The following is a 12,488-nucleotide window of genomic DNA, read 5'->3' as shown; positions in this document are numbered from 1 at the left end:
GTTGTCAATTTCCAGCAATTTGTTTGCGAACAAGCAGATGTTGGCGCCGGATGGGTTTGCAGTGGCAACATGAAAAGAACGAAGACAGAAGAGAAATGATTTATAATTATTAAGCGAAATGTTTGAAAACAGAATTTTTGTTTTTGAGTAAAACAGTTTTAGTGCATATTTTAAAAAATAAAATAAATAAAATCAAAAAAATATCGAAAAAAATGATTATATTTTTTTGCAATTTTTTTATATTTTTACTCAAATTTTTTTTATATTTTTTTCAGTATCACTTTGTTATTGAAGAAGTACGGAACTTCTGGGAAGGTGACTGAAAATTTAATGAATTTTTTGGGATTTTACTTATTTTGGTTTTGGATTCTTACTCGGGAATCCACGTATTTCGTATATACCTAAACTTCTTACATATATAGTATAGGTATGTTGCTCTCTTGACTCTTAGTGATTCCAATGGGACCAGAGAAAAAATAATTTTGAATCTTCTTTATCACGAACACCATTGTTTAAGTGGCATATAACATTTGGTAAACATTCTGCTAACTTCTACTAACTGAAGTAATCGAAAACTTGCCTCACGCGAGTCGTACTACTAACCTCGGTTAACGGTTATAACATAGAAGGAGTTAAAGAAACAAAGCTTGAAAATCGCCGTGTTGGCATCAGAAAGATAGCTGAGGGCTTATTATCGTTTATGAATCCATTCAACACGTTTTGGTTAATGATTTGGGTGTGAAGCCCGTCCAGGCGAGACTCTTACGAAAAGACCTGAATCTTTTGCAAAAACAACGTCGAGGAGAGGTTGTAAGAGAGATGCTTAAAACAATGCAGCTGAGAACCTTTCATTCATCAAATGCAACAATCTAGAAAAATGAAAATGAGTAGAATAGCGAAAAAATCCGATATGGTACTCTTTACAAGGAGGTACAAAAATTCCAACATGGAAAACCCGAGGCTCAACGAGGTTGAATTACCAATTAAGGGACATGCCAAGTACCTGGGAGTAATTTTGGATGCCAAACTGATGTGAATATTTAATGTGGAGGAGGGAAATGAAAAAACGACGGTGTTTTGGGCTGGTGGACTATTGTCAGCAAAATTTTATACAGAAGCGGAGCGCTTTTGGAGCGGATCTGTTGTTCTCTGCTTAACGAGAGCGCTAAGAACTACTATTTCCCCCAATTCACATTGCAGTAGAAAGCTCTGCAGCTGCAAGAATTGTGGAGTTAAGTGAATTCTCCACATTGGTATATAAAATAGACCACATACCCTCACGCTTTATTTGGGACAAAAGGTTTCAAATCACACTAAAAGAGTCAATCAATATATACGTCGATAGCTAAGAGGCAATAATGTCACATCGCATTATGTGAGCGAATGTCTTTAGAAGAAGGGATGCAGTAGATGTAGTGGCTGCAGGAAAGCGGTTGCGCATATATTGGTTTCCGGTAAATGAAGAAGCCGATAAGATTGCCAAAAATGCCATCCGTTAGGTTACCAAACCAGTACAGGAAATACGGAAGCAACTAAAGACGATACATATACATACAATGAAATCTCCGTAAGGGTTGACAAATTTGATCAGGGCGAAATGGAATGCCTTAAGGACAAGCAGGATCACCAAGCAAAAACTCCGAAAGAAAACACGCGTGCTATTTAATCAAACGGTCTTTGGATTGCGGGACGCATGTTGGCTTAATGACAAGTCAAAACCTACTAACATCCCGTGTAGGCCGGATGGGCACAAGCAACGACTTACATGCAGAAAGTGCAGGGAGGTAGTCATGAGAGAGACGCTGGAACGTATCCAATGCTTCTGTTCAGCCTTGGATCGAACTCGTCTTAGATATCTAGGAGTGTAACAGTGATTTCTCCAGACTGGTTAAAGAAGCGAAATAAATGGGTCTGGTGATGAACGAGCGCAAGACGAAATATCTCCCGTCATCAAACAAACAGTCGTCGCATTCGCGACTTGACTCCCACGTCACTGTTGACAGTCATAACTGTAACGTCGTAGATAATTTCATCTATCTTGGAACCTGCATTAACAACAACAACAACGTCAGCCTCTAAATCCAACGCAAAATAACTTCTGCCAACAGGTGCTACTTCGGATTGCGTCGGCAATTGAGAAGTAAAGTCTTTTCTCGATGAACAAAAACCAAACCCTACAAGTCACTCATCAACCCCGTCCTGCTATATGGTGCAGAAGCAATGGACGATGACAACTTTTGATGAATCGGCGTTACGAGTTTTCGAGAGAAAGGTTCTGCGAAAGATTTATGGTTCTTTATGTTTTGGCAACGACGAATATCGCATACGAGGGAACGATGAGCTGTATAAGGTGTACGACGAAATTGATATAGTTCAGCGAATTAAGAGACAGCGGCTACGCTGACTACGTTATGTCGTCCGAATTTATGAAAACACTCCAGCTCAGTACCCGCCGGGGAAATCAGAGGAAGAGGAAGACCTCCACCCTGTTGGAGAGATCAAGTGGAGAAGGACCTGGTTACACCAGGAATCTCCAATTGGGACCAAGCAGCGAAGAGCTAGAACAACGTAAGCGATGTCTACACCAATAAAGAAGAAGTAGAACGAGTAGAAAAAGATTTAGAAGCCGTAGTTTAATTTTAAGGAATGCCAAACTTTATGATGTTAAATTGTTGTTCATATACCATAATGGTATTTATAGGTACGTATAAAGAAAACCGTTAATTACCTAAAATATGAAAACACCTGTTCTTATTCCTGTAGCTAGTTATAGCACGGCGGCAATCTTATCAGCTCAATCAAAACAGCATACATATTTTCACAGATTTATTATTAACAACAGCTTTGGCTATTATGCCGGCTAACAATAATAATAACTCGTGCTTATTGCGGCATTTGAAGATCGAAATCATAATTTCTTGTCAAAATATGTGCACATTCCCAAGGCACTTTTTGCCATTAACACACACTTACTGCATTGACCTTTCTTCCAAGCTATCATTTACGGCTAAATAGAAAGCCACCCCCACAGGCCATTGTCACTTATGAGAAGCAATTATTTTCCATTTATTGAGGCGATAAGACTTAATTGATTAGAAATTACATTTCCGCTTCGCATTGACACCGAAACGCCCCCCGCACCCAGCACCGAGGGTAAACAACTTGAGCATTCAACACACTATTCCCAAAATAATACTTGTAATTTAGGCCAATTCTTGAGCGATACTTAATAAGCAACAAAAAAAAAGAAAATGACTTGAAAATAAGGCAAAAACAAGTAAAAGTGAATAGTGAAACTGAGCCGCGCAAAGCTAACGAACCGACTAACAACATCAAAACCACGTCAAACCATCAGCCAAAACAATCCGACTGACGGCTGACGTGCTTATCGTCGGCAAACGATCTAAATGATATATTAAGCGCAAAACAAATGCACGCGCGGCAGCGTTGGCGGGGACGGTAACGGTGACGGCGACGCCACAAAAGGTCACTACGTTGAGCCGCCGCTGAATTGTATGCTTTGTGTTTGCGCGGCTAAAAATCAACAAATTACGCGGATTATTAATTTTAGTCGAGCAATTGTGCAGCGTAGGGGTCCTAAATGCTCCTATATATGTAGTGAGACGCCAACACTGTCTCAAAGGTTCTTTACTTCGGTGCTTAAGTATCTGTATGAACTTGTATGTATGTGTCACTTCACTGTCGACGAGTTTGCACGTTCGTTTGTAGGCGCGTCCTTTCAACGCTGTACGGCGATCTCGCACGATAGACAGCCCGCGGCCATGTCATTTTACGAGTTGTCAAAACTTGTCATTTAAACGACAATTGAGTTTGTTTACTTTAATCATGCTTGTTAGTAACATTATTTTTACTCTGCGTGCAATTAAATTTTTTATTGCTGTAGTTATTAGTTGACAATGAACGGTGGTTACGAATGCGAATATTTAATGAGCAAACGCCCAATAATTTTTTTTGCGCAAATATCATAGCCTTCGGCATGCTTTTGCGCCAGTTTTTGTAGGCGCGCGTCCTGCGTCCTGTTCTGTCACCAACGTTTGCGCATGCGCGGTTGGCAGGTGCGCAACGCTCGCCGCTACTAATTAGGTTGCTTAAAGAGTCAATTGGCAAAAGAGGTTCCCAAGCGGTTATTGCATTGAAATTTGTATTCGTCTAAACTCCGTTGCTTTTCGGGTGGATTCTGAAAAAATTTGTATGTATGACTGGGGTCAGGCTATCGCCACAATGATTTATTGGCTCTTCAAGCGCGTGCTATTGATCAGCAGCTGTGCGTCATCATTTATTCTCACCGCAGGCAAGTGTTGGTGTAGAGGTGAGAGCTTTGCTAGGTTGTGTCTTGCGGCTTCGAACGCACTGTCTACCCTTCGATATCTTAGCGTCGGTTTTGATATTTTTTGAGCGTTATTCGATATCCTTAATTGCTTTCATAACTACCTCCTGCCAATTCGTATTGTTGATGGACGTTGGAGAGTGGCGTGTTGAGGCGCTTATTTGTCAGCCACAGCGATCGATAAGCATTCGCACCGGGCAGCTGGAAAGGTGAAAAAGGCGTAATTGTAGCTTGCAGCACAGCAGAGCGCTGAGGCTAGCGATAAGTCATCGTTGTGTTTGTGACTTGGTATAGGTGTATATATGGCAATATGCCTCCACTATACTATTTATGTTTGTAAAGAATGAGCGCCAAGTCGCCAAGCGCGTGTCAGCAATGCTCCATCGGCAGCTCAACAGGTGATGGTGTTGTGGCACTGTGGCATTATTAAGTTGTTAAACTATGTTTTATAACTCTAGTCATGTCAGAAATTACACAGTTTTGCATAGAGGTTATTCATATATGTTAAAATACAGTTAAAATGCCTAAGGCGTGATTCAGAAGACATCCTTCACCATTATGTTCAAGTCAATATTAAACATTTTGTTGTAACTTTAATGACTTTTGTCTAAATTTCGTAAAAGGGTTAGTGTGTAAAGAACCGACACAAGCAGTAAAAGAAAAATGAATCAAAAAAATTTTTGATCTTAGTTTTGGCAATATTTCACCTCGGCCTTTATGAATTTTTAACTGTAGACACATTTTTTTCTGGCTTTATACAAGAGTTCAAACGGGAGGGTGGACATTTTGGCGCTTAACAGCAGTAAAGTGGTATTTGACGAAAGGTATGCGAAGACGCTCGCTATACGGCGTAAGTATTATACGAGTTTAGGTCCATGCGATTAGGTTAGTTTCATACATAAAGAACTAGTTCCGCGATAAAAGCTCCAAAAGTCCAGACTCTAGACATTACCTCTACATTTTTGCTGGTTTAAAGTTTTTGAGACTGACAAAATCTCTCATATGATATTTCATATGGCTGTCAAGAAAATACATTACATTAGCATCACATTAGCTTAGACTGTTACAGTAAAAATTGGAGCAAGGAATTATTACTGAAAATCGTTTGTGAAGGTTATTTCAGTCTGGGGACAAGAAAAAATCCCACGAAGCCAAATCTATTCATTGCGTTTTTGGCTTTAAACTCGGTCACAATCGTGGATGGTGTATTATCATCGTGTAAAATCAATGAATGGTTCTTCAAAATTTCGGCTATTTTCGACGGACGTTCTCACGCAAACTCCTCAATACGGCTAAATAGAACTCCTTATTGACCGTCTGCCCTTCGGAACAAATTCATGATGCACCAAACAACGAATATCGGTTTCAGCTAGTTTTTTTTCTTTCATTCCGATGATTGTTATAATGCTCTCCATGAATTTGGGTTCCGAATTCGCACAATCAAGCATGTCCACGGTACTCTTTTTGAAGAAAATTCCTCTTTATCGGAACGAGTCGGGGAAGAATGCGTTTCATACTCAAATTATCTATATTATATTCGAAGGTTCCTTTTGGGTGTTACAAACCTTGTGGATATGAAAATAAAGTAGTGCTCTTTAATTTTGAGAAGAAGTAAAAGCAAAAATAATTGCCTTGACTCTTATTTGCGTCATAAAAGAAATTTCTAAATATGGCATCTATCCCTAATCAATTTATAAAACAGTGGAAAAATTAACTAATTAGTCAGTATGTGTATAATTTACAATAAACTGTTCCAAAAGTACTTGATTTCATTACAGCATACTGTTACGATGTTTTTCTGGGGGTTTACAGTTGATGTTGCAAGATCATAACAATGCATACTCGTAGGATATGTAGTATATGAATTCTTCTCGAGTTCTAACTTACCGTAAATGGATCCTGAAAAAAGAAGAAAAAAAAATTTTAGATGCTTGTAAAGTAAATATACAAAACAATAATTCAGAGAGCAGAAATAATATTATTGACTACTTAAACATAGTACGAGTAATTAATTCTAACTGTTTCAACGAACAGCACACAGCCTATAATAAAATATTATAATTGTTTTGGATCAATGCTAAGACAATCTCTACCAAAAATTGGATTGTCGAGAAAGAACACAATGTAAAAAAGAAGTTTATCAAATCGTAATAACGCTAGAATGATGGATCCATAAATTTATCTTAAAAAAAATAAAAAGTGGAAAATAATTCATACACAAATAATCTCAAAATTTTTGAATTACGAACTTACTATGGATTGTCTGGTCAGTTTCTCCGAGTAATCTTCAATATATTTCTTTTAAAAATTTCAATAAGTCATGACCGTTTTTAAGTTTCAGTCCATTGGAGTATTGCGTTCACAGCAATATACATAAGTAGCAAAATTAAAGAAATTCGAGCACATTCCCTTTCATTGGTTGAAATCTTGTATGCCCTAACTAGGAATTTGTATTAATTAAGTTGTTAATTCGAAATGCCAACTAATTGTTTGCTGCTGCAAAAAACGCAAGAAGCGCTCACCACAGCCAAGAATACTTTGACCAAAATGTACGCAGCGAGAATTCAGCTTGCAAACTCTTTTCTCAGGGGAAATGCTTACGATTTCCTAAGCTTAGTGGCCAATCAAGCCACACACCAGGCACACGATTTAAGCAGCGGCTCCCACATATAGTATGTATGCGTCCCGGTATACAGAATGTCACATGGATGCGGGCAGTATGAGGGAATTCACAAATTTACATAAATCTCCATTTAGATTTTGCAATTAAATTGCGATCTGTGTGTGAGCCAATTGTTGTGATAGTTGTTGCGCACTGGCGCCAAGCCACTGCACAAACTCTCGATGGCTGGTGATATAGCCGATGTATCGGACATGCGCTGGCAGCCGGAACACGATTTGTTCGTAGACTACGCTCCGCGTACGTCATCTCTGTAGCGCGTAACAGGTGGAGTGGAGGAGTGAGCGCTGGCGAGTGAAGGTGAGATTATGTGCCCGCGTGACCAATGTTGTTTTCTCAATGAAATGTGAACTCAGCCAATGGACTACGCTCGTAAATGGACGATGGAATCGTGGTGTTGTTAGTGTTGCTAGTGGTGAAATTTTGCTTCTGTGTGTCCTCCGGTTGTCTAACAAGACATCAAGTGCAATCCGGCCGTAACCAAAAAAAAACAAAAAAAACACAAAAACAACACGATATCTAAAACTGGCGCAGCGGATACTGTTGTTGTTGGCGGTCGTGTCACTTGGCGACAACTTGTGCGGCGGTTTTGCGGCAGCGCGCAGTTAATTAATTCGGTTTACTCATACACGAATGGGCGATTTTATAAATAAAACGCCACCGCGTTGTCGCAAAGCCTTACTTATATGCATGTATTGTTGTCGTCCACCTTTTGTGCGGAACGTTTTTGGTGCGACAATGCCTGTGTCGCCGCTATGCCGGCCTCATTGGCTCCAAAAATGGGTTAAGCTATGAGATGCAATCGAGTCATCATCAACACGGCCGGCAATCAGCAGTTTCGCGTATGTACCGATGTGCACCGACCGAATGAGTTCACTTCGTCAAAATCAAGTCATTACAAGTCGAACAATTGCATAAGTGAGTGACGGTTGGAGTGCCAAGTGGGGGTTCACAAAACCATGTGATACTTCACTTTAGTTGACGCTAAGGATCAACCAAAAGCGGCCGAAGTGTTCCATTCGCCGACGGATCAGGGCGCATCATTCGTTGCAATCGATTGGCAGCGATCACGTAGCTGCGGCCTCAAGAGAATTAAAAAAAGAAAATCTCTCAATTAGTCAAACAATTAAATCAACAATCGTACTAAAAATGAAACGAATTCGCTTCATGTGGATTTTTTTTTTTTGGGATTTTGTGCATTCCGCGCAGTTCATGGCGATTACTTGCAGTTCTTATTTGCTGCAGAAGCAAGTGGAGTGGACTGATTGGTTTTGCTCGTAGCGCTAGTGATCATATTGCCCTGATTGATTGACTTGGTGGGTGAGTGTTGCTTTGTTTGTTTGTTGCTTTCAGCTGTTGGGTTTTATGTCGTATTGTCGCATTGTTCGATGGTGGCAACGAACAAAACCACCCGCAGATTTTCACTTAAAATTCATTTCACAAATTGAGAACCCCAGGTATTTTCGACATTCATTGAATGTTTTGCTCCCGAAACGCTGCTGAATGTTGTTGCCAATGCGAAAAAATTTAAAAATAAACGAATTGATGCATCGCTCATTAAGGAAGTACGATTTTATACGCGGAGTCTGGCTTAATTGAAACACTTCATCTCAGGAACGATTTTAAATGAGATGCCCAGTCAATGAATGAATGAATGAGGAGTAAAATATGTGTATGCATATGAAGTCTTTAACCCACCTGCTATCATAAGACTTCTTGAGATATTAATAAGCTATTAGCATTGCTGTAGGTGAGAGAATAGGTAGCATGATAAGATAATCAAATAATCTTAAAACACATCTTCAAAGTAGCCCCCCGGGCAACTTCAAATATTTGAATTTTAATTTCCAGTAACCGAAGTAGAATATTTAGTTCTTTTTTTATATAATCCTATAATTCATTCATATTCACTTCAAGCACTCGTAGTGTTATGATGAAAATGTTGTCTTTCATTGTTCTCATTTCTACCAATCGGTTCTAAAATGGAGACCACGCGATGAAGGAACTTCCGCTTTTTCGAGTCAACCAGAGGGGATGAAAAGGTTATGGTTATTACCTGATTTCATCCAAGGTTGATACGATTATTATACTTTACATTATAATTTTTTGAATCAAAGCATTTTGTTAAATATATTGATAAGGTCTAGGTGTAACTAATAAGTGAGTATAAAAATTTGGAAACTGTTGGGCTTCAGAAGGCAATGACAAACTTCTTTTCTTATTTCTGTAAAGAAAATACTATATAACTGAAATACTTTATAAATGAAAATAAGAGCCATCATCCGTCAAAACATAAAAAACAGTCACTACACTTAAAAAAAGCAAGAATGCTGATACGGTTATCTAAACCTCGTTAGGATGGTTAGGATTAGATAAGTTGTCATATAGGTCATCCAACGGTAGGTCCAGAAAACGTGCTGTTTCGATGGGGTACAGAGCACGCAAAGCGGTGGTAAATGCCATGGGGTACTCGGTGCACGCTGGACATATGATTGATATGTCAGGGTCGATTCTGGATAAGTAAGAGTTTAACATGTTACAGTATCCAGAACGAAGTTGCGTATAGGTCACTCTCGATTCTCACGGTAACTCGAGATCTTCTCCTGAAACTTATGTAATTCTTACCATCATAACGGGGATTAGGTAACCGTTACAACCACAACAACCAAGCAATAAAAAAACAATTAGCTTATTCAACAGAATTAGCTAACCTATTTACTGTGGAACATAGAATCCATCCGCCAGCGCCAGCAACAATAGCACTTTATGGAAGATTTTGCGGAAGGATCTTGGTTTGCGAGCTTACCAAATTCAACTCCTGCAAGAATTGAAACTGCACGATCATCATGCGCGTCGCACGTTTTGTAAATGGGTCTAAAACGAGATTGGCACCGATCCCGATTATCAAAAAAACCCCAGTTTTGGTTGAATGAGTACGTTAGCAAACATAATTGTCGCACTTGGAGTGATGATAATTCATTGTTGAGATGCCGTTACATACTTAAAAAGGCAGTGTTTGGTGTGCTCTATAGGCAGAGTTGGACCAAAGATTCGCCCTTTTAAATTTTTTACAATGAAGCCGGTCATAATGTTATAGTCAATGAAGAACTATATACATATAGAGTCATGATTAATGATTTCTTCATATCTGAATTAGAGGATGTTGATGTGGACAACCTTTGGTTCCAAAAAGATAGCTCTACATGTCATAAACCCAACGAAAAATTCAATTTATTGAAAAAAACTTTTGGTGAGTGCATTTTCTCGCTTCGTGGCCTCCAAGATCTTAACGTTTAAGGCCTTTGGACTATATTTGTGGGATTATGTGTAGTCGCTTGTCTGCGCATATAAGTCCGAGACGATTGACGACGTGATAGACATTCGGATTAATTGCTTCAAAAAGTGGTCGAAAATTGAACCAATCGGCTGCAATTTATTTGAGTCAGACGCGGCGCTCACTTGACAGAAATCTTAAAACATAATGGCAAGCTCTAACCTTAATAATAAAGCTTAACCACATGTCAAAGAAATTATTTTTTATTTCTTATTTTTTGGATGACGAAAAGGAAGAGTTACCAGAACAAACAACCTTTATCCATATACAAGTTAAAGAAAAACTATATGAGGTCCTTATTAACATAGAACTCTCTATCTCTAGATTTCATGGTTGATATTAGTAATTCGATTGCTAGAAATTAATATACACTTAAATATATATTGATATACAATTGGGTAAAATCTACGGCGTTCTACTCTTCGGCATTCTGTACATCAATCTAATATTCATTCAGTTATGCTATATTCCATTGCATTCTCGAAAGAGATTACTTGTTCCCATTCACGTACTTGTATACACATTGTAAGTGGAAGCCAAATTGCATTGTTATTGCTTGTCCAATGGTGGTTCGCAAATTAAATTCCACATAAAAGCAATTTCGAACTTAATGAAAATGTTTCAACGAACCAACAACCAAGAGAACAATCGAGCAACCGGTCCACCGCCCATTCGTCCACCATGTCTGCATTATGGATTTAATACTTGTATTTATTTTTTCAAAAATCTATTAACTTCCGGCAATGTTGAACGTTCGTACGTGACAATTGGCACAGATGCAGTTAGTTGTCCGGTTGCAGCGGTCAGAGCGGCCATTGGCTGCGACAGCAACAGGAGCTGATGCAGGAGCTGCAATGGCAGCAGTAACATCATGTCCAATGTTGTGTTACGACGACATTTGTATTACCCGAGAACATGTTTTGACAGCCGTCAATGTGGCGGTGGCGCGCGCTTTAGAGGCTTCAAAGTAATGTTGCGTCCAGTGACGGGTTATTGCAGCTGCCCATTCCAGTTCAGTTGCACAAACTTTTATACTCCCATACAGCTTTAACTAATAACAACTAATACGTTTGTATAACATCCCTGGCATTGGCGCGGACTATTGCGCGTGGACGAGAGTAATCAAGTGTAAGCAACGAACCATGACGTCTTTGAAGCAAATTTTCAATCGTTTTTAAATTAGTTTAGTAGCGTTTAACTTAATCGCCACCACCAACTCGTAAGCTTGCTATCGATAAACGTTGGGAGCAATGCGAGAAGTAACAGTAATTTTGATGCACTGGACCCGAGATTGACTGCTGCAGTTGCTGCTGTTGTTGAGAATTATGCACACGTGATTCGATTTTTGAGCAGCTGAGACAAGTGGCGCTCGGACACTGTAGAGAATGCTCGGTGATTGCTTGTAATTTGAGAAAATTGCTTTGTTGATTGTCCAACCGAAGTGATCAACTATAAGTTATATGGCAAAACGCAAGCCTTAGACTAGACTATACTATACAATATATATATACTATACATATTTATATATAGGGGTGTCTTCGTTCGTTTAACCACTCTTGGGTTGTTGTGTTGTAACACATGTTACCAGGCATTAAAATTAAGTTGTGAATAACAGGTTCAACAATTAGTTCAATGAGTACCATAAGAAGTCCAATAAAAATATGTTTAAGATTTTTGCTATAGTGACACTTAATTAAATCAATGTTAACCAATTGTAATGTATACGTTGACTGAGCAGTACAATTTAATTAGTAAGAAAATGTAATGGGATGATCAGAATAACGATTATCCTGTAAATTATGCAATATATATGAAGGTGTTTTTTACAAAAGATACCGAGAGTTGAAGAGGGTAGCGAGACGCAATTGCAGCCAAAAAAAAAGAGAAGCCGAAATGCTTGAGTACGAAGAATTTGACTAGCTGGCCGACAGGGGTAATGCGAATTCTACGAAAAGATGCGGCGACTAAAAGAAAGTTTTCAGACCGCAGTCTGCTCTTGTAGAATCTCCAGAGGTGATCTAACGACTGATGCCCAGAGCATACTAAAATTATGGAGGGAACACCTCTCCAGCCAGCTGAATAGCAATAAAAGATCGATAACGATGGAGCGGACGTTCCATTGCTCG

At 39.1% G+C, this 12,488-nt stretch overlaps 1 protein-coding gene across 1 annotated transcript in view; it reads right to left on the bottom strand.

Moving 5' to 3' along the window:
• LOC120777199 overlaps positions 1–12,488 on the bottom strand; it is a 132,040-nt gene that overhangs the window by 20,872 nt on the left and 98,680 nt on the right. The window contains exon 4 of the mRNA XM_040108368.1: positions 6,235–6,247. Coding sequence (XP_039964302.1) covers positions 6,235–6,247 — 13 coding nt within the window. The remainder of the gene's footprint in view (positions 1–6,234; positions 6,248–12,488) is intronic.

This window comes from Bactrocera tryoni, chromosome 5 (genome assembly GCF_016617805.1).
Source record: "Bactrocera tryoni isolate S06 chromosome 5, CSIRO_BtryS06_freeze2, whole genome shotgun sequence".
NCBI lineage: Eukaryota > Metazoa > Arthropoda > Insecta > Diptera > Tephritidae > Bactrocera > Bactrocera tryoni.
The sequence above is the reverse complement of the archived record's forward strand: the minus strand, read 5'-3'. Positions and strand labels throughout refer to the sequence as shown.